The 21799-nt window shown below is 40.0% G+C and overlaps 1 protein-coding gene across 1 annotated transcript in view; it reads right to left on the bottom strand.

Moving 5' to 3' along the window:
• Window positions 1-21438, bottom strand: part of adad1 (adenosine deaminase domain containing 1 (testis-specific)) — a 71615-nt gene extending 50177 nt beyond the window's left edge. Inside the window, exons 1-4 of the mRNA XM_080186865.1 lie at window positions 21352-21438; window positions 10160-10335; window positions 2522-2710; window positions 2281-2433 (exon numbers count right to left, since the gene is read on the bottom strand). Of these exons, the coding sequence (XP_080042991.1) occupies window positions 2281-2433; window positions 2522-2710; window positions 10160-10335; window positions 21352-21392 (559 nt within the window). The 5' untranslated portion in view covers window positions 21393-21438. The remainder of the gene's footprint in view (window positions 1-2280; window positions 2434-2521; window positions 2711-10159; window positions 10336-21351) is intronic.
• Between the last annotated feature and the right edge of the window lie 361 nt (window positions 21439-21799).

Raw genomic sequence — 21799 nt, 5'->3', positions numbered from 1 at the left:
GTAAGGCTGATGTTTGAAGATAAATTCACTGCCCCCTGGTAACAAATTTGAGGTCATTAAACTTCTTGCGGCACTGCATCAGATCCTTGGGATGATACTGTTTATTTGCCTTTCATGATATATTCTCCTGTGCCCTTTTAAATGTTCATCCTAAGGACTCCTAGCTTCCACTGAAAACAGGGCAACTCCCCCTTAGCCCTCTCCTCACACCCACCCCTGCACATTCCTGTCCACCCTCTCCCACCACTGCTGTCTTCCCCCTCTTTTGTCTGTAACTCGTACCAGGGCTAGTCAAAATATTTTTCAATATTCAAAATAACCCAATCTGTTAAGTTACAAATCTTCAGTCTTCTACCTACCAAAGCCAGAAGGCACCTCCCCTTTTCTAGCCTTGCATGTACATTAGCCCTGACTTAGATGCATCATGTTTAATCCTGGGTTGTATACCACTATCATGTAAATTAGCAATAGCACTGAGTTTCTGCACTGTTTGCATTACTTTGGTACAGTTAATGGTGTCATAATCCTCTTGCCCGGATTTTTTTAAAAACCATAATAGAGTTGGCATGTGATTTAAAATCCATTACTAGGTAAGAGAAAACAGTTTCAATACGGAGTATGCTTCTCTGGGCTATTTACTCAAGTTCATTGTATTTCACCTTTTCATTTTCCAAGTTTTTCAAGTACATGCTCTAGTGAAAAATCAGAAACTCATGCTTGGCATATATATTACAATTTGGTGTCTCATCTTGCAAAAGACACATGCAGTAGATTTATACTAAGTTTTTACTATGAATATAATCAAGGACAAGATCCACTTCTTGAGAATCCATTCAGGTTTAGCACTGATATCTTTAGAATTCATGAAACGCTGGCATTAAACATTTTGTTTCAACGTTTGCAGTTTATAAAATACAATGGAAATCGTGATAACATGAAAAATCAAGGAAATCCAGTACTTTGGAAATGTGTTCTGATATGCTTCTTTAACTATTTAAAAATAGAAGTGGAGTACTGGTAGACAGTTTGGTTAGGTTGATGAAACTAATGCTTTTGATATATTGATGAACCTAGCAACCCTATAAACAGATGTTTAATCAAGGAAAAACAATGGAGAATGGAATATCAACGGTTTGAGTAAGATGAAGGCTCAAAGGAGACGAGGCGTAAATTTTACAATTACATTCCAAAACATAGACTCTCAAAATCAGGGCAACTGAAAGTAACTTCTGGAGGAGGTTCATTAGATACGGGAGGATCAAAATAGTTCATCAGAAGAATGGTTTATTATAAGCAATTTCAACCTATGCAAATTAGCTGCTTTGGGAACTCAGCCACTGCAGGAAAAGATGTGTGAACTCCCAGCAAACCGTATTTATAGAAAAGCCTATGCGAACAACTAGTTGTTCTGCCCTACATCAGAAGCAACCCCAAAAGATACAGGTGCCTGGTGTTGTGGCTATTACTAGATTTTGCTTGTAGTTTTTAAAATCCCACAGGATGTTGTTTGGGGAGGTTAGCTCTGAAGTTAGAAAATAAAAAGGGGTTTAAGAACTGGGTAAATTTAGAGATACTAAATTTGAATTTAGTATGCCTTGAATTTAGAAATTCAAAGCATATGCCAATTAGATTAGGACTACAAAAAAACCCTCCAAGAGGTGCATGAAGATTCTGGCACATTTGAGTTAGTTAAGTGTATGTCTAGTTGAGTTTCTTCTGTGTGTTTCACTGTTTTACAAACATTTATTGTGTTTATCATCACAAAGACATCCTTCTCTGGTTTTCACATATTTCCTCACTTTACATCAAGTTGCAAAAATAGAGTTGAGACCAGGTGATTCAAATTTCCCTTCTGAGATTTATTATACATCAGTATTTAACATTAGCTGTGCTCTTAACTGTACTTCAATAACTGAAGAATTCCTGAAGTTAATGCAGTATTACATTGGAATCACTGATCTAATAAGAAAACATTTTTCTACAAGATTGATTCAGATGCATGCTGAAAATGGTTAACTGAACAAAATATTAATCTTTAAATGCATCTACAATTTTGTTCCTTACAATGTATCAATTTTCAATTGAAAGAAAGTATGCCCAATATGTTCACTGAACTCTGTCTACTTGGCTTTGTAGGTAGCTGCCTCAAGATACACAATGGTTAATAATACAAGCCAAACTGCAAAGCTCTTTTCTGGTTAAAGAAATGTCATTATCTCCAACTCATCTTGTTCTGGCATAAAGCGAACATTTCCACAACTCCAGAAATGTTTTACTTACATGACGTTTTACTCAGTTCTGTGTCCAAAAGCTCATCAAGAGCTAGCTGTGCAGCATTGGCTTTTGCTTCTTTCTTATTTTGACCCATTCCAGTTTTATATTCAACACCATCAACCACAGCACAGAATGCAAAATATTGTCCAAACACATTGCCTAGAAAGCAAAATGTAATAATCTCAGTTAAATCAATATATAAAATATTGTTCTGGTTGAAAATCTGCAGTAGAAAAATCACACGTACCTGTAGCTACAGTTTCTTTTAAAATTAGTTGCATTCGCAGCATTTGTGCATACTGATGTAAGGCCGAAACTGGGTTGATCTCACCACGTCTGTATTTATCAATAAATTCCCTGGAAACTTTCTTAGGAGGGAGTGCAGTGTTTGGGAGTGGTTTAGTAAATTCAGCAAATTGTGACTTGGGGTATTGACCTGAAAAAATGTAATTGTAAAATTATAACATACAACTAATTATAAAAACAGCTGTAAAGTGAAAACATTAGTCCTGGTCAGACTATTATAGGTGAACTAGAATACCACACACACGCCCTCTAATGCACCATAACAACCCAAGGCATTTGCCACTGGCCTTTTTAAGTGACTAAATGGCACAAGATGTCGCTGGGCTTACCAAAATGAAGCAACGTGGAGATCATGCTGGTTTTCACCCCAAGATTGCACCCCAATGTTAGAGCTGGAAGTAGGCTCTTTTGGTGATGGAGCAGGTGAGTGCTTAGAAATCCATCTCAGGATCAAATATCACCAATATTGCAAATGTCTAGAGGTGGGTGTCAGTGATAGAAACGATGGTTGGGAATGGCATTTGTGATGAGGACAACGCAATCTTCATTTATTATATATCAACCTAGACAGCGTTACTTATATGTGGTTCAATCAGCGCTGTAGGCAGCTGTCCTTGGGCCGTCTGTCCACGTATACACGAAAGTCTATGTATACGTTTCAGCATATGATCGAAGACCAAACAATCATTAAAAACCTGACTGTTGGAAAGCATTAGATACTCACTGAGACTAAATTCATTGTCCAACTTTATCCCAAATGTTTGTATTTATTACAGTCCGTTAGCTAATGTTACGCCGTTGTTTAAGAAGGGTGCCAGGCAAAAGGCGGGGAATTATAGGCCGGTTAGTTTAACGTCTGTGGTAGGTAAAATGTTGGAATCCGTCATTAAGGAGGAAATTGCGAGGCATCTTGAAGGGAATTGCTTGATAGGGCAGACGCAACACGGTTTCATTAAAGGGAAGTCGTGTCTGACAAATTTACTGGAGTTCTATGAGGATGTGTCTAGGGCAGTGGATAGAGGAGAGCCGGTGGATGTGGTCTTTCTGGATTTTCAGAAGGCGTTTGACAAGGTACCTCACAAGAGGTTATTGCAGAAGGTCAGGGGACATGGAGTTGGGGGTAGGGTGTTAGCGTGGATAGAGGATTGGTTGTCAAATAGGAGGCAGAGAGTGGGGGTCAATGGGTGCTATTCGGATTGGCGGTTGGTGACTAGTGGGGTGCCCCAGGGGTCGGTGCTGGGGCCTCAGCTATTTACCATTTATATAGATGATCTGGAGGAGGGAACCGAGTGCAGGGTGTCGAAATTTGCTGATGACACCAAGATTGGGGGAAAGGCAAATTGTGCGGAGGGTGTGGAGAGTCTGCAGAAGGATCTAGATAGGCTGGGCGAATGGGCCAGGAAATGGCAAATGGAATTTAATGTTGGCAAGTGTGAGGTGGTCCACTTTGGTAGGAAGAATGGTAGGAAGGACTATTACTTACGTGGCGAAAAACTGCAGCAGGCGACGGTGCAGAGGGACCTCGGGGTCCTTGTGCATGAGTCGCAAAAACCCAGCTTGCAGGTGCAGCAGGTGGTCAGGAAGGCGAATGGGATGCTGGCCTTCATAGCGAGGGGGATTGAATATAAAAGTAGGGAGGTCTTGCTGCAGCTGTATAGGGCATTGGTGAGGCCGCAGCTGGAGTACTGTGTGCAGTTTTGGGCGCCGCACCTGCGCAAGGATATTTTGGCCCTGGAGGGAGTGCAGAGGAGGTTTACTAGGCTGATACCGGAGTTGAGGGGGTTGAGCTATGAGGAGAGGCTGAATAAACTAGGCTTGTACTCGTTAGAGTTTAGAAGAATGAGGGGAGATCTCATTGAGACGTATAAGATGATGAATGGGATGGATAGGATAGAGGTGGAGAGACTCTTCCCGCTCAAAAAAGACAGTAGGACTAGGGGGCACAGCCTCAAGATAAAGGGGAGGCGGTTTAGAACGGAGTTGAGGAGGAACTTCTTCACTCAAAGGGTGGTGAATCTCTGGAATTCTCTGCCCGTTGAAGTGGTGGAGGCTGCCTCGCTAAATATTTTTAAGAAGCGGGTTGATGGGTTCTTGATAAGAGAGGGGATTAAGGGTTATGGGGAGAGGGCGGGAAAGTGGAACTGAGCCACGACAGATCAGCCATGATCTTATTGAATGGCAGGGCAGGCTCGAAGGGCTAGATGGCCTACTCCTGCTCCTATTTCTTATGTTCTTATGTTCTTATACTCACAGGATTTGTGGCCTCCATTTGCTATAGGAGGTTCTGGACCATTTAGCTTCAGATTGAGCACTGACCACAGAATGCTGAATAGGGGACTCTAACCTAGGGCTACAGGTTCAATTACTTTCACTTTGCTCACCCTAACAGACCAATAGCTTCTCCCGTAACAGACCAAATGGCTACCACAGAATTTTCCCATATCCTTTCTCCCTTCCACAATCTCTCAACTATCAAATACACAGTGCTCTCATCTTCAGTGTCCACTAGGGTTCTGAACCTTCGTCAACTCATTTTCAGTCCTTCTTGATGCAGTCCTCACTTCCATACTTAATTCCCTTCCTCATGCTCCAGCTTACAGCTCCACAAAATACAGGTTTCCTCTTCTCCTGCTCTCGAGTCATTTGCATCCTGTGGTTAGAGCTTGATGTGAAGTCTTGCCATCAGCTCAAACTCACTATTATAAGCAACTTCGTCAATGCATGGTACAATCCAGATTCTACATGGTTGTGTATACATGTACCTTAGACAGAACGTAACAGAAAATCCTCCAATGCTTGTGTGCCCCTAATTCTCTTTACTCCACAACTGCTTACGCTCTTATTTTGGAATTCCCTCCCTTTTAGTCATCTGTCCCATTATCTGTGCGTGGTTCAGAATTCAACTGAGTTTGATAATGCCCCTGTGAATCACTGTTTCTAATGACATTAAGGGCACTATAAAAGTGCAAGTTGGATCCTGCTTTTAGAGGCTAGATAGTTTCAATACATGGAGACTTAATGAGGGAAGAGAAAGAAGATAAAAATAGGAGAGTGGAATAATAAACTGTTTAAAATGATGTTTTATATTAGCTGCCACAACTTTCAAATAGATTACTGTAATATTGCTGCTTATTTCAGCCTAAAAAAAAGCATTACCTGTGGATATAAGTTTCCAATGTATGGGGAGTAAAACTTCACTGGTTAATTTTCTGAAACTCACTCAAAGCATTATCCTTCATATCTGAGGAGAGGGCAGAAAAGCTGCTTGCAAGCCTCACAGTGGACAGTGCACTTGGCAATTAAGGTCAGGTTATTGAGCTTGCTAATCCTAATGGCTAGGTCTGATTTTAACAATTTCTTTCCAGAATCTTGACTTAACAGTTGGTGATGTTGACTACTTGGCCAAAGTGAAACAGGTCTGGCTGCGCTCAGGTTAAGGAAAAATGCAGGAGTACTCTAGCCTTCCTATTCCAAGGAAGTCTAAAATAATTGTTATCGTTTCCCTGCAACTAAAATTATAGATCAGATTCTGATGATAATAGGCTCATCTGCATTTTTAAAATAGAACCCTGGTTCCGTGCTCACCAAATCAAATCAGCTGGTTAACATTGGAATATGGCAGGAAAGCAGGGGATCAGAGTGGCTAAGTGACAGGCCATATTTTAATTACCCCACCTTGTCCTTGCTTTGGCCAGAGTTGGAAAACACTATGGATTGAGGAATATAGTTAAACTTTTCCCATTATTCATATCTATGCACTGTCAGAGATTACTATTATGGAAAACGTTAATGTATTTTCTTCCCCTTTTGTACCCCAAAATCTCAGGCAGTCAATTCTAGTGCAATTAAATTAAGATCACTGATTAAATTAAATTGGCACACCACTGACGCATGCAATCAATTTTTAAGATTCTTCTTGAAATAAGTTGCCACCATTTTGCAAAGCTAACAAAAATTCTCAAGCATGGGAAGGTAACATCATCTTGAATGCATTTAACCTCTTAAAGTTGTATGCACACTTTAAAAATCCTTAACATGGATTACAATGCACACTCCTAACTCCACTAGGACACACTCAAGTCCCAGAATAGTCACAAGACTGGAGTCTTCTGAGGAAAATAAAATACATACTGTTTCAGGTTTAAATAAAATCAGAAGTAGAACAGGAATATACAGTTATTTACTCAACATGGCTAATTGCAGACAACATCAGTGCACAATAGGATATTGACGAGTCATCTGCCAAATTTGAGGATGCTTTCAAATCTTTTGATGTTTATTTCAACTTGAGATCCAACAAAATATTAAAAGGAACAAAATTCAATAAGCGTCCAACTCCCTGGAGAACCTGTTGATTCCTTGCTACAGGATGCCAGAGAGATTTGAATATCGAGATTTAAAGTCTGAGCACTTCAAAGACAGACTTGTGGTGAGAATTGCGTACGATTCACTTTTGACCTATGGTGATAAAGACAATCTCAGTTAGACAAAGCAATCCAGCGAATTAGGTTGTCTGAACTACATGCACAACACAGGACAATCCTAAAGGGAGAGAATGCAACATAGTGCAGGAGCCAATCAACTTATCAAGTCATGGAAAGCAGTTCATGAACTGTCCTACAGAGCAATTTTGCCAGTGTTGCTATGTGAAGCAGCCTCAAGAGATCAGGGTCCCACAAGTACAACCCAATGCTCCCACTGCAACAGACCGGGACACTTCGGCAAACTGTGCAAGTCTAAACCTCAGCACCACAAACATTCCAAAAGGATATCTATGAGGTCGAGATTGAAAACCAATGTGACACACAGCCATGCCTTGTGGGCAAGGCCGAAGATTATGATTCTTCAGTATTGAATGCAGACATCATGATAAATGGTCATTTAACAAACTTTAAATTATATTAAGTGCCCATGCCAAAATCCTGTCAGATGAGAAACTCTGGCTTGAAGACCTCTGAGTCTGAACAACAGTTACTCCACTTTATGGAGTAGGGGGAATTTGACTCTCAGAATCACTACACTACCTGGTGAGCCTGCACTGAAAACAATCCCACCCAGGCCTTATCCCCATAACCCCACGTATTTACCCCACTAATCCTCCTGACACTAAGGAGTAATTTAGCATGGCCAACCCACCTAACTTGCACACCTTTGGACCGTGGGAGAAAATTGGAACACCCAGAGGAAACATGCACCAACACAGAGAGAATGTGCAAACTCTACACAATCACCCGACGATGGAATTGAACCCGGGTCCCTGGCGCCGTGAGGCAGCAGTGCTAAACACTGTGCCACCCCTTCCTATCATGATCTTAGAACCATGAGGTATAGCAGCAAAAAAATCTTTTGCGTTGACAAATGTCATCCATAACAAACCCCCCTCTCTTCTGAGCAGAGATACCTGCTTACCCTGGATCTCCTCCAGATGGTGGAAGATGTAAAGACTGTCTTCCAGAACAACACAGTCCTGAGTACTCAAATACTAACATGCATTTATATATGGGTTTCCCTTTTGATCTCTCTTCTCTCTTTTGTCCATTATCTTTCCAGGTCTCAAAGTCCCTCGGTGTCAGACCAATCTATTGCCTATGAGATTATTGTGGCATCTCTGGTGGAAGTGATACCAGAAAATGATCAACAGTATGAGAAATCTCTACTTTTGACTACAATAATGGACACAGCAACCACTACGCACACATTGAAATTTCCATCCACAAGGGATGCTGCAACCAGATATTAGTCTATCACCATCGACAACAAAGCGTGAGGATCTGAGGATACCATACAATCTTCTTCTCACCACTGAACATTCTTCCTCAGTCTCAGAAGGCTTCCAAATAGTCTACATAGAACAAAGAAAAAGCAATGCCAAAGGGACAAATACCATCTTTGTCGCCTTGCAAGAAACAATCCAGAGTAACAGCAATCATACTTGACACAATAGGTGAATTGATCGAGCAGGTTAAACATAAAGCAATGGAAGAATGAAAGCATGCCCAAATGCCAGTTCAAAACTATAACAAAAACCAGAACCAACAGAGCCTACCACTCTCCTAACAAAATGGCAAATATGATGTGGAAGCTTTTAAGGCCACCTGAACCTCAAATGCAAGGACTTGAAATGTAAAGTTGGGGTACTGAGAATGTTGTTAATGCAAATACTATAACAGCAATATGGTGGAACAGCATTAAGGCAGCAACAAAATAAATGGTTAAGACTTACAATAATGGAAGACTTGAAGTTAAGTAACTACATTCATGGGATAAAATCTTTGGGATAAGGTGTAGTAGAAGGGTCTACTATATGCAGGATTAACATGTGACTGAGTACAGTACCACCCTCAAGGCTGCACATGACCTAGACCTAGGGCCAGCTTGCTGCTGGACAGCGATATGCTCAGACCTACCCCGCCGATACAATTTACTAACTATTTATAGTTAAAAATTTGCTGTTAACATACAACTGAGCATGGAGACTTCTTTAACAGCCACATTCTGTAACTAATAGGACGAACTGAGAGTCTTCTCATTTGCTATTCTTGAATATAATTAATGTCAGCCAAGTAAACAAAACGCCACTGACAAGAAACTCAACTGGACTAGTCACAATGTCATGGATAGTAGAGGAGATCCAGAGACTGGCATCCAGCAGCAACTGGCATGAATCCCAAAAGCCCTTACCAGCATCAGGAATGCACAAGTCTGCAGAAGATTGGAATAGTCTCCACTTCAGCTTGAATGTTGTAGCGGCTGTACACCTACAACATTCAAGGGGCTTGACACAATCCACGGATATTTTACATGTTTGTAAGCCCAGCCACCACTAGCACACTAGACACAGCATGCACTATGTATAGGATGCACTGCTGCAACTCACCAAGTTCTCTTGGGCAACATCTCTCAAACCCCACTTCCATCAAACAAGGGGATAATGGCAACAAAGAGTTGTGAACACCATAACCTCAAAGTTATCTTCTAAGTCACAACAACTTGAATATATTAGCATCATTCCTTCATCATCATTAGGTCAAGAACTCCTTTGCCAACAGCATTATGGGCATATCTTCACCTCACTGACTGCAGAGGTTCATAGGGGATTCATTGCCAATGCTTTAAGGATAACTAGGAATAAATAAATAAATAAATCCTGGCCCTGCTAGCAATGATTTTGGAAAAAAAAGGTCGCAATAACTCAAGTCAATAAATCAGGTTAATAGAGGACAGGAGCCCAGGTTCAGGTTATTTGTATATTACAATTATCCACACTGTGCCTAGTCAAAAATAAGCAAATTAAAGCCAACATGTTTGAAATAAACATCAAAAATGCATTTACCAAGGTGAAATGCGACCAACCTTCCCAACCTTCTGCAATAGCAGCCCTTGAACCTTTAGTTTCTAAAATATTGCTATTTAACCCTTGACGTTTCCCAAATACAATTCCTTAAAACAAGTAAACTGTTCAGGTAGGATATTGGTTCATGAAAGAAACACTGATCAAAGAACAGATATACCTCTGAAATAAAGGCAAAACGACCTGAATGTTTTCTTATGCAGAAAAAATGAGAAATAATTATCACACCTGAAATCTGAATTACTCTGGATACACCAGAGTCTAAATCTTCTGTAGTTCCAACCTGCGATGTAAAAGTTACGCTTAATGTTTGCTGTGGTGGCTTTGGAGGTATGTTTTTCTTTAAAATTTGAGCAAAACTAGGTTCTCCTGAACCCTTACGCCAGGCACTGTCACTGGACATTCTGAAAGAAAATTACAGAACATAGTTACCATAAATAGGAATGGATACCAACAGTATTTGCTGGAAGATTACTAAAAACGTTGAAGTGCGCAACCCTTCTCCATTTGTAAAAGTTTGCACCATCATCCATTGATGTATGCTAAATATATTCAACACTAGGAAGCATACTGGCAAGTGTGAAAATTTAAAAGGGGCTTCCCCACTGGCAGAACAAGTTTATCCAGCGAATTGGGAAGGCTGTTATTCTAAACAGCTAGCTAGGAGGCTCTTATGGCCAAATATAAATTTTTGCAACACGGATTAAAGCTTTTTGTATTTAAGACATATATAGTGGTTTTCACAGTAGATGAAATGGAAAATTTTAAAATTGCTCTTTCTCCATCCTGCTTTCTGTTGGACCATAGACATAATACTAAGGCACAAAAGGAGGAAATTGGTTTGTCCTCCAGCCCTTCGAAAGTGCTGTCCGTCCAATGTAATCCCATTTTCCCTACAATCATGAAAATTAGTTCTCCTTAAATACATGTTCCATTGCCTTTTAAAAGTTGTGATGCCACCTAATTCTATCACATTTTCAGGTAGGTATGCAAAAAGGAAAAGATTAGCATAAAAATGGGTCCATTACACATGGGGACAGGAAAATTTATAGTCGAGAACAGGAAAATGTCAGAAAAACTTAACAGTTACTTTTCCTGTCTTCAGGAAAGATACAGAAATTCTCCCCAAAATACTAGGCAACCAAGGAACTTTTGAAGCTGAGAAACTAAAAAGAAATCAGTGAAGAGGTAGTACTTGAAAAGTTAACTGGATAAATTCCCTGGTCCAGATGGCTTAGTTAGAGTCCTGTAGGGCTGCAGTTGTCAACAAATCATGTTGAACCACTCTGAATTTTTGCTAGCTACTTAATTACAACAAGTGAAACATCACAGCAGTGCCACAACAACCTCCATCTGAGAGTTGAAGATGATGGCTCAGGAGACAGTTATCTTTAAAATTCTATAGATTTTGGAAAGGATCCTACAGACTGGAAATTAGCAAATCTAAGTGCATTATTAAGGGAGAGGCAGGGAGAATGGAGAACTACAGATGTTAGTTTGATGTCAGTAGCATGGAAAATATTATGAGTCTGGTGTGAAGGATGAGATAACTGGACATTCAGAAAAGAATTGGAAAGTTAGGCAGTGTCAACATGGATTAATGAAAGAATTTAAAAAGAAAGAAGCTCCGAATCAGAGGTCTGCTTAACAAACACTTATCAGGATTTAAATGGGAGAGAAAGTTTCCAAACCAGCAGATAGACAGGGGGGAGAAACCTCACCCAAAGTGCCACAGAACTTTGCAGAGCAAAAGCTGGACAGCCACCTATGCACAATAGCGCCCCAAAGGGCAGAATGGGGACAAATTTATCCACAAAGTGACAGAACAACAGGAGTTAATATTCCAAGATAAACCGTACTTGGGAAAGTTATAAGGAAAGTAAATGCATAGCTAATATAGGCATAACCACCGTAACAGGATCAATCCAAAACATAAATCAATCTGAGTCCAGTTGTTCAATTTCCAAGTCCACAGGTAAGGTGCCAGCAGAGAACCCAAACACCTCACATGGAGTTTAAATACATTTCTCACCATCATGCTAGAAATAAGAATCAGTGATCCAGAACCAAAATTAAGGGAGCCATATGTTGGTGCTGCAATGCCTGTCACAATGAAGTGAATGCTGTAGTTGCAAGTGACAGCAGCTATTAGTAATTGGGGAAAGATTAGGACATAATTTTTATGTATGTAGAAGAACTAGTTTCCACGTGTGGGAAAGGGAGCCCATGCTCGTTTTCTCTGGGTTTCCACTCCATGAATGGACAACAAATTATAATATCATGAATTGTGGAAACGCTCACGAATGGATGCTTTTCAAACACCACAAAACATGTATTGAGTATGAACTTTCCACAACTGCAAAATGCATCGAGAATCATGTCTGTTATAGATACAGTTCCTTAAACCTTGTGTACAGATAGTGAACATGCATTACAAGATGGGTAACTGGGGTGTTTATCATGGAATAATAGAATCTCCACAGTGCAGGAGGGCATTTGGCCCATTGAGCCTGCAATGATTCTTTGCAAAAGCATTTCACCCATGACCTATCCCCTTAACCCCACATATTTACCCTGCTAATCCCCCTTACTTACACATTATGACCACCCACCTAACTTGCACATCTTTGAGCTGTAGGAGGAAACCAGAGCATCCGGAGGAAATTCGCGCAGAAACAGGGAGAATGTGCAAACTCCACACAGTCGCCCAAAGCTGGAATCAATCATGGGTCCCCGGTGCTGTGAAGCAGCAGTGCTAATCATATGCCACAATGCTGCCGTGCTTAAAGGAACGCGGCAGATAAACTGCTGAATGTCTGCATGTATGAAGTGAATGTAGACACTTCTAGTTTGTTTTGCAAGGAGCCCAAATAAAAAAGTGACCAGGTTCCATTTTTACCGTGTGCAGTCCAGATGTGTCATTCGCCAGTATATTTTGACTTCAAACTACTTTTTATATTTTAAACCTGACCACAAAACGTTGTAATATGGCATATCGTACTGCAAAAGTTAGTGGCACTCTGGAGGACTGGGAGAACTTTAAACATTAGCAAAGGATTACTGAAAGCAAAATCATAAAAGCTAATACGAACTACGAAAGAAAATTAGCAAAAAACATAAGCACTGATACTTAAAATTTCTATAAGTATAAAGAAAGGAGAATAGTGAAAGCAAATGTTGGCCCGTTAGAGGATGATAAAGGCGAAGTAATAATGAGAAACTCAAAAATGGCAGAGGTGCTAAATCAATATTTTGTCTGTTTTCACTGTGGAAGATAATGTTCTCCCCCCTTACTACAGAAGAACTTGGTAAAATTACCATAACTAGGGAGAAGATATTAAGTAAACTGATGGGATTAAAAGCAGATGAGTGCCAAGGGCCTGATGGCATGCACCCTAGGGTACTGAAGGGGGTGGCAGCAGAGACACTGGATGTGCTAGTTATTCCAAGATCAGGGTCGCCTGATTTGAATGCCTTAGACCTGGACTTTAGCAAGCAGTGGATATCCCTGTTCATCTACAGTTTTCAGTTGGGAAACCAGCAGATTTGCTTCTGTGGCACACAGTCTTATACACTTACTAAAGAAGTTAGTTACTGTAGTGGTATACTCATTCAGACTGGTTGCAGAATTTTTATATACTGACCTGTCCACTGACTCAAAGCAGTCCCGTAGGAGATCATCTGATTCCTCAGGTCAACAGTGCACAACTTTGACGGATTCTCTAGTTTCAGATTTTGCTTGTAAGCTGGGAGCAAGAGCACAGCCTTGTGATCTGATTTACCAAAGCATGGACAGGCAACAAAGTAGTAGGCATTTTTGATATGCGTAGCAGTGGTCTAGGATGTTTGGGCCTCTAGTGGAACAGGTGTGTTGGTGGTATCTTGGTAGAACACTCGAGCTTGACCTGACTGAAGTCCCAGGCTACAATAGCATGTTTCATTTCAAGGCTATTTGTGGTGGTGTATATTTTGTCCAGCGCACCATATTTCAAATGTCTACCTTGCTTGTTTTTTATGACAGCGCCTTCAAAAAATGGCCTCCAAAACCTCTGTTCTTAAGTCAGATGTCCTTTTTCACTCAGCAATTAGATTAGCGACTGGTGTCCCTTTTCATTCATCACTGTGACCTGTTGTCTCCGATTAAATGGTCCTCATTGCACAAATGGCACCAAATTCATTGGTTTCTGTTAATTTAACATTGTTAGGGAAAACACCTGACAATTTGAAAATAATGCTTTATTTTGTTTACTGTTTCTTCTTATAATGAAGTCATGTGACTCAATCAAATTGGTCATCCCAGATTGTAATTAATTTCAGTTTGCATCCGCAAATGACTGGGACGAGATACAACTAAAGCTGAAGTTAACCAATTTTATTACTGTGGACGGTCTTTATCGAAGACCTAAGGTTCTGTTGACTGAAACTTACAGTTGCTAAAGTGTCAATAATTCTTTGCTAATTTGTATTTTATCATTTTTAAAATTTAAATGAATTGTATTGCTGTGTAAGTTTTGTTGCTATGATGTTTGCCTCTTGCCCAGGTCATTACTGCAAATGAAAATTTGTTCTCAATTGATTTATCTGGTTAAATAAACAAACACTCAATGTTACCATGCGACTTACATGGAAAAAACACTAAACCTTTTAAAGGGCACAGTGAGAAAGCCAAGTTTTGTGTCAGGTTTTAAATTAGCAATTTGTTAGCAGAAAGAGAGAGAGAAATCTCATTCTGTCAAAGCCACTGAACCAGCAGGAAGTCATCCAAGTAGCTATGATAATAAACAGCAATAACTTGAATGCGAAAGTACTCCCCAATTGTTCCGGTTAAGGTTCACCTGAGAGGCAACTGCCTAGAAATTTAATTACAAGAAACTTCACAGCTTCATAATCCCTTGCTTTACAAGACCTTCACTTCAATTATAAAGCTTCAACTGCATCTAAGAAATGCGAGCTTGCATGAAAAAGACTGAGATGATGAGAAGCTGCAACCATGCTGTCTTACCTCCTATGTTCAGTCTTTGGTGAGCAATGAGTGAAATGGAACCTTTTACAAATCTAGGTCAAGAGTGTGCGTGATAGTAAATAACCTCTCATTTTAAAATTCACCAAAAGCCTGCTGCTGCAAACACTTAATTTTGAATGCTCACTCTGAAAGTAAGAAAACAGATACCTTTTACATACCAATGCACTAACCATATGTGGTAAAAGGAGCACACACATTCCTCCCACCAGAAAAGATATTCTAGGGGAAATTCAAGCAACCTCAGCTGGAAACCAGTGATTCTGAAGAATTTTAACATGAAATGTTGAGTTATTACTGTGCTTGTGATATACCATTAGAACTTAATAATCTTGTGATTAATCCATTATCTACCATGTCAGAATGTAAATTGCATTGGACATAGATAGTTCCTTGCATCACAACATCTTATAAAATAAAGGCCTGAATCATCTGAGGTGTTGCAATCACCATTTGGATTACATAAGAACATAAGAAATAGGAGCAGGAGTAGGCCATCTAGCCCTTCGAGCCTGCCCCGCCATTCAATAAGAGCATGGCTGATCTGTCGTGGCTCAGTTCCACATTCCCGCCCTCTCCCCATAACCCTTAATCCCCTCTCTTATCAAAAACCCATCAACCCGCGTCTTAAAAATATTTAGCGAGGCAGCCTCCACCACTTCAACGGGCAGACAATTCCAGAGATTCACCACCCTTTGAGTGAAGAAGTTCCTCCTCAACTCCGTTCTAAACCACCCCCCCCTTTATCTTGAGGCTGTGCCCCTTAGTCCTACTGTCCTTTCTGAGCGGGAAGAGTCTCTCCACCTCTATCCTATCCATCCCATTCATCATCTTATACGTCTCAATGAGATCTCCCCTCATTCTTCTAAACTCTAACGAGTACAAGCCTAGTTTGTTCAGCCTCTCCTCATAGCTCAACCCCCTCAACTCCGGCATCAGCCTAGTAAACCTCCTCTGCACTCCCTCCAAGGCCAAAATATCCTTGCGTAAGTACGGCGCCCAAAACTGCACACAGTACTCCAGCTGCGGCCTCACCAATGCCCTATACAGCCGCAGCAAGACCTCCCTACTTTTATATTCAATCCCCCTCGCTATGAAGGCCAGCATCCCATTCGTCTTCCTGACCACCTGCTGCACCTGCAAGCTGGGTTTTTGCGACTCATGCACAAGGACCCCGAGGTCCCTCTGCACCGTCGCTGCTGCAGTTTTTTGCCACGTAAGTAATAATCCTTCCTACCATTATTCCTACCAAAGTGGACCACCTCGCACTTGCCAACATTAAATTCCATTTGCCATTTCCTGGCCCATTCGCCCAGCCTATCTAGATCCTTCTGCAGACTCTCCACACCCTCCGCACAATTTGCCGTTCCACCAATCTTGGTGTCATCAGCAAATTTCAACATCATACACTCGGTTCCCTCGTCCAGATCATCTATATAAATGGTAAATAGCTGAGGCCCCAGCACCGACCCCTGGGGCACTCCACTAGTCACCATCCGCCAATCTGAATAGCACCCATTGACCCCCACTCTCTGTCTCCTATTTGACAACCAATCCTCTATCCACGCTAACACCCTACCCCCAACTCCATGTCCCCTGACCTTCTGCAATAACCTCTTGTGAGGTACCTTGTCAAATGCCTTTTGAAAATCAAGAAAGACCACATCCACCGCCCTAGACACATCCTCATAGAACTCCAGTAAATTTGTCAGACACGACTTCCCTTTAACGAAACCGTGCTGCGTCTGCTCTATCAAGCAATTCCCCTCAAGATGCCTGCCACTCAGCTCCTAATTTCTCCATTATGCTAGAGCTCCACATTTCTGATTGGGACCTCCAATCCACGCTTTGCCAGAAATATCTGAAATAGAACTGTTTCCTTGGAGGAAGCAAAGCTATACAATCTTTTTGTGGCATTACTGCCATATTCTGGAAAGTGATTTTAAATGTGTCAAAGTTGCTCTGAAAAGCTACAGGGAGGTAAGTTGGTAAAGGGGCAGAATATGTGAACTAACAGTGGCAGGTGAAAAAGTGGACTGGATAGGTGCATGAAGGGCTAGTTAAGTCAGGGTTCATCAGTCTCAGGAGTGCAGTCCAGCATGCGGGGAGGTGGAGGTAGTTGAGTGATAAGGTGACTCAGGTTGGGTTGGAGCTGGTCAAGCCAGATAAGGAGTGTAAGTTGTATCAACAGGAGATACACTAGACTTTTTTTTTCCCCTAACTAACATTTCCTGGGTAACTATCCAAGTAAGCCAGAACGATCCGATGTCTCCAACTCTTAACTCAAGAATTGAAGATATTTTCTGGAAGGTCTCAGGAGTGGAATTACACATTGAAATTTCAAACTTCCCAGGCAATCCCGAGAGCCCTTCTGATGAAATTTCTGTGCAAAAGGTTAAATCACATGGCATCAAGGGTGAACTAGTTAGATGGATTCAGAACTGGCTTGGCCATAGAAGTCAGGGAATAGCGGTGGAAGGGAGTTTTTCTGAATGTAAATCCGTAAGTCCTAATATCCCGCACAGAACATGCTGGGACCTCTGGTTGTTTCTACTACATATAAATGATATACATAAGATCTGATTAGCAAATTTGTGGGTGATACTAAGATTGCTGGGGTTGCAGATAGTGATGAAGATTGTCAGAGAATTAGACAGAGAAATGGCAGATGGAATTTAATGCGCGGTGATGCATTTTGGTAGATCCAATTCAGGCGTGAGCTATAAGACATACAGATCTGGGAGTACAGGTCCTTAGATCCTTAAAAGTGGCAACACAGGTGGAAAAGGTGAAGAAAGCATATGGAATGCTTGCCTTCTTTGGCCAGGACAGAGTATAATAGTTGGCAAATAATAATTCTAATAAAAGCTTGGTCAGGCTACATATGGAATACTGTGTCCAATTCTATTCGCCACACAATCAGAATGACATGGAGGCTTTGGAGGGAGTACAGAAAAAGATTACCAGCATGTTGTCCGATATGGAGGGTATTAACTATGAGAAGAGATTGAATAAACTGGGAATCGGTCTTCCTGGAAAGATGGAGTTGGAAAGGGGAGGGGGGAAGGTTCATTAGAGATGTGCAGGGGAAGTTTTTTTTAAAAAAAAGAGGGTGGTGGGGGGCCTGGAACACATTGCCAAGTGAGATAGTTGAAGCAGACACATTAGCAACATTCAAGACATATCTGGATAGACACATGAAAAGGTGGGGAGAGAGATACAGGCAGTGGGTTTAAATAGAACAATGGGATCGGTACAAGCTTGGTGGGCCAAAGGACCTGTTCCTGTGCTGTATTCTTCTTTGTTCTTTACTTCTGCAGTGCACCTTCTGGGGTGCATTCAATTGTCAACTGTCCGGAGACCAAATTGATCAGTGTTTTCACGTTATTAATATAGTGTATCTTACACAGTTTTCATTGTGCATATTGTTAGATAAATTGTGCTACAAGTGCTAATTGTTACGGTCTAATAGTATCTAAATATAAGATAATTAATATTAATTTTTAGTGCTGGTTTTGAAGAACAATCAGCCTTGTGGTAATAGCCCAGGTGTGACAGGTGTCTGATAAAGGCAAGAGAGAACATAAAAACTAGTGATTCTCTAAATATACCTTCCTTACTGGCAATTCAAAATGTTCATTATCTTCTTTATTCGAATCTGAAATTAAAATCAGTTATGACAATAGATTTGCAAACATGGATTGTGGACTGCACAATCTGAATCTGGAAGGCAAACATCTGTACTGAGTAAGAGTATATATTGCTAGGCAGTTTTATGAACTGCTTGCGTTTTCCTCATTTCGACTGGAAACTGTTTTTAATCTTATCCTATTAATTATTTTAAATATGAAAACCAATCATGAAAACTGATTGTACAACAGAGGAGGAACATAATGGTTGGCAACGTGAGAAAGTAAGTCTATAATTTTGTGGTTTTTAGTGATGGAGCAATGGTCTGCTTTTGCAACTTCATTCAAGATTTTGTTTTCTTTGCTGTCTGCTATATGGGACCCAAAACAAATGTGCATATTAACCTCTCAAAAATATAAATAAGTTAATCCTTCAACTTTTGCTGAAAAATGGTCTCAAAAATTGAACTTTTATATTCTATAACTCTTCATATTTGTATATCAAGAGTTTTCTTATTTGCATTGGTCATCTATATTTTTCCTCAAGCACTGAATGAATTTCATTTCAATCTATGATTGTTTGTTGAATTTATGCTTGCCTAGTAAATTATTTCAGCACCTTGTTGGAATATTGGAAAAGAGGTTGTGATTTTTTAAGATAATTAAGCCAAAATTGATCACTGTTAACATAAACTTTCCAAGTGATTACTAGGAATAACATTTCAAACCTAAATAGAAATAATTTGGATTAGAATTAAAAAAAACTTGTTGAGGTTCAAATCTTAAAAAGGCAAAACAATGAAATCTTGAGATAAGCATGACACTTCTCCCAAATAAGGAAAATTGATAAGATTTGAGATACTGATAGTACTTATGATGGATTCAATGCAACCTATTAGTTTCACATCAACACCTGATAAAATGTGAATTGCTGTAACGTAGATTCAGAAACCTACTTGATTTTTTTTAAAGACAAAAGCCATCCTAAAGCTTCTACAGAAATCTCTACAGCATGGTATAACTTAGATGTTTAAACATTTGACAACAGCCTGTTCAGAAGAACAGGCACTAAAATAAAATCTATAGAATGAATAAACTGGCTGCAAAGATTTATGTTAAAAAAGGCAGTACTGATAATAGTGTCCCTGAGGTCATGCTGTAACTCTTATGCTCCTGATTTACATCAACTACCTTGAATTAGATCAGGAAGAAAAATAAATGGATGAGAAAGAATCCACGAATGGCACCAAAAGAATGGAGTAAACAGACCGCTGAACATGTAGCCAAAACAATAAAACACAAGTTGGTCAGTTATGCTTAAACTCCATAGTCTTTGGTCAGACCAGTAGTCACCAACATCCAGAAACTGAACTTCTGGAAAGACAGAAGAGTCTAAAGACTGCTTCTTCCTGTCAATGATCAGAGTTATGAAGATTGGACTAACATGCACTTTTCAACTTTAAAAAAAATTAAAGAGATTAAAAAAACGTAAATACAAGATTTTACTTGAAGACAAATGTCATGTGGCAAATAGTTCAAAATTAACAAATGGCAAATTTAGAACAGACTTTAACTTGTTCACAGAAAATGTAAGCAATAAATGGAAATAATTTCTGAATAGGACAGTGAAAATTCTGGAATGATTAAAGGTACATTGGATGTAAGGCTGGAAATTTAGGTTAGAGTCATAAATTCTTTCTCAATGGATAAATCAATATTCACAAAATGGTCACTCTCATCTCTATGGTCTTTTCAAGTCTATAGATTGCAGGGTAAATAGCTGCAAAGATCAATATACATTTCAATCATTAATTCTGTAGATTGCACTAGATTTTACATTCCACTAAAACACCTGAACAACAAAACAATGTCACTTTCCCAGCTGAGACATGTAAACACCAAGCACAATCCGGAAGAGGGTGATTATTAAAACTTCTGATCAGTTCAATTAAATGGTGGGCTTGGAAATGTCCAAACAGTTATAGAAGATCACAACTTATTTTTATAGACTTTTACATGCATATGATAAATAAAATGTGTACGTTGAGTGGCTACAATACTGATTTACACAGGTGACAGCAATGTTAGAGGATACAATTACTCAACTTATATTAACTAGAAATATAGCAGCTCTTTAAACCCAAGTACAGGAAATTATAAACCAGTTATTTTCATGTCATTTCTATAAAGTCCATAACATGGGATTAAATTGGTGAATCTTGGGCGAATTGGAGAAAAACAAGATAGGTAATTCCAGACTTTTTAAAAAACTGAAATTCTTGAGAAAATCTTAGTAAAACGGTATCAAGATATATATAAATTTTCGGAAAATTACGTTACCATAAGGAAGATTTATTGTAAAGGGTAAGACACGGATTATTAAAGTAGAGAGAAGTCTATGGGAATGAAGGAGGCGGGTCCAATGGCTATTCTGATAATTGGTCCAAGCGTAAATGTACTTAAACTGTGAGGTGATTTTATTTTACACAAAGTGCTATATATTATGAAATGTCTCTATGCTTATGGCTAAGTGTACCCTAAATTCCCGTAAAATGCACCAAATTAAATGCCACAAATCATTTTGTCACGGAGAATATATACCTCCCTGAAAAGAACATCTGCTGTGCGACATATATTAAGAGTAGCTTTTAAATATCAACATCGAATTATCGTATCTTTCTATTATATCCGAGCCGCTGACAGTAACACACAAAATGCAGACCGAGGAAATGGTACAGTGTATTTAGCAATACAAAAGTATGCTTACTGACATGATAATTGACGACACTATGGCTGTGAATCCATAAAACATTGTAAAGTTTCAGCAAATGTTTTTTTGCACCAAAGACAAGGTGTACCTGACATGTGACCGAAGCTACTCTGCTCAGAGCGCATGCCGCATTCACAAAGGCAGCTGCATTTACTAACATTATTTCTACAAAGCTGTTATTTACTAGTCATTCACTCACCCGGCCGTTACTCTCGCGCGCTCGCCGTTACAAACGGCCGTTACCCTGAAAAAAAACAACGCCGGCCGCTCGCGGAGACACCACGCCTGCGCGCTCACGGCCCAGAGCGGGAAGTCTGTGGGCATGTGATATTTGGTGTTAGGCTGCGCAGCGCGCGAGTTACAGAGATCTGTACTCTGTGGCTGGGAGACGTTGAACAAATATTTTACCCCTATCTTCACAGTAGAAAACACAAGTCGTATATTAGAAA

Source organism: Carcharhinus amblyrhynchos, chromosome 1 (genome assembly GCF_965287045.1).
Source record: "Carcharhinus amblyrhynchos chromosome 1, sCarAmb.v2.hapA, whole genome shotgun sequence".
Taxonomy (NCBI): domain Eukaryota; kingdom Metazoa; phylum Chordata; class Chondrichthyes; order Carcharhiniformes; family Carcharhinidae; genus Carcharhinus; species Carcharhinus amblyrhynchos.
Note: the sequence above shows the minus strand (reverse complement) of the source record. Positions and strands in the feature narration are given on the sequence as shown.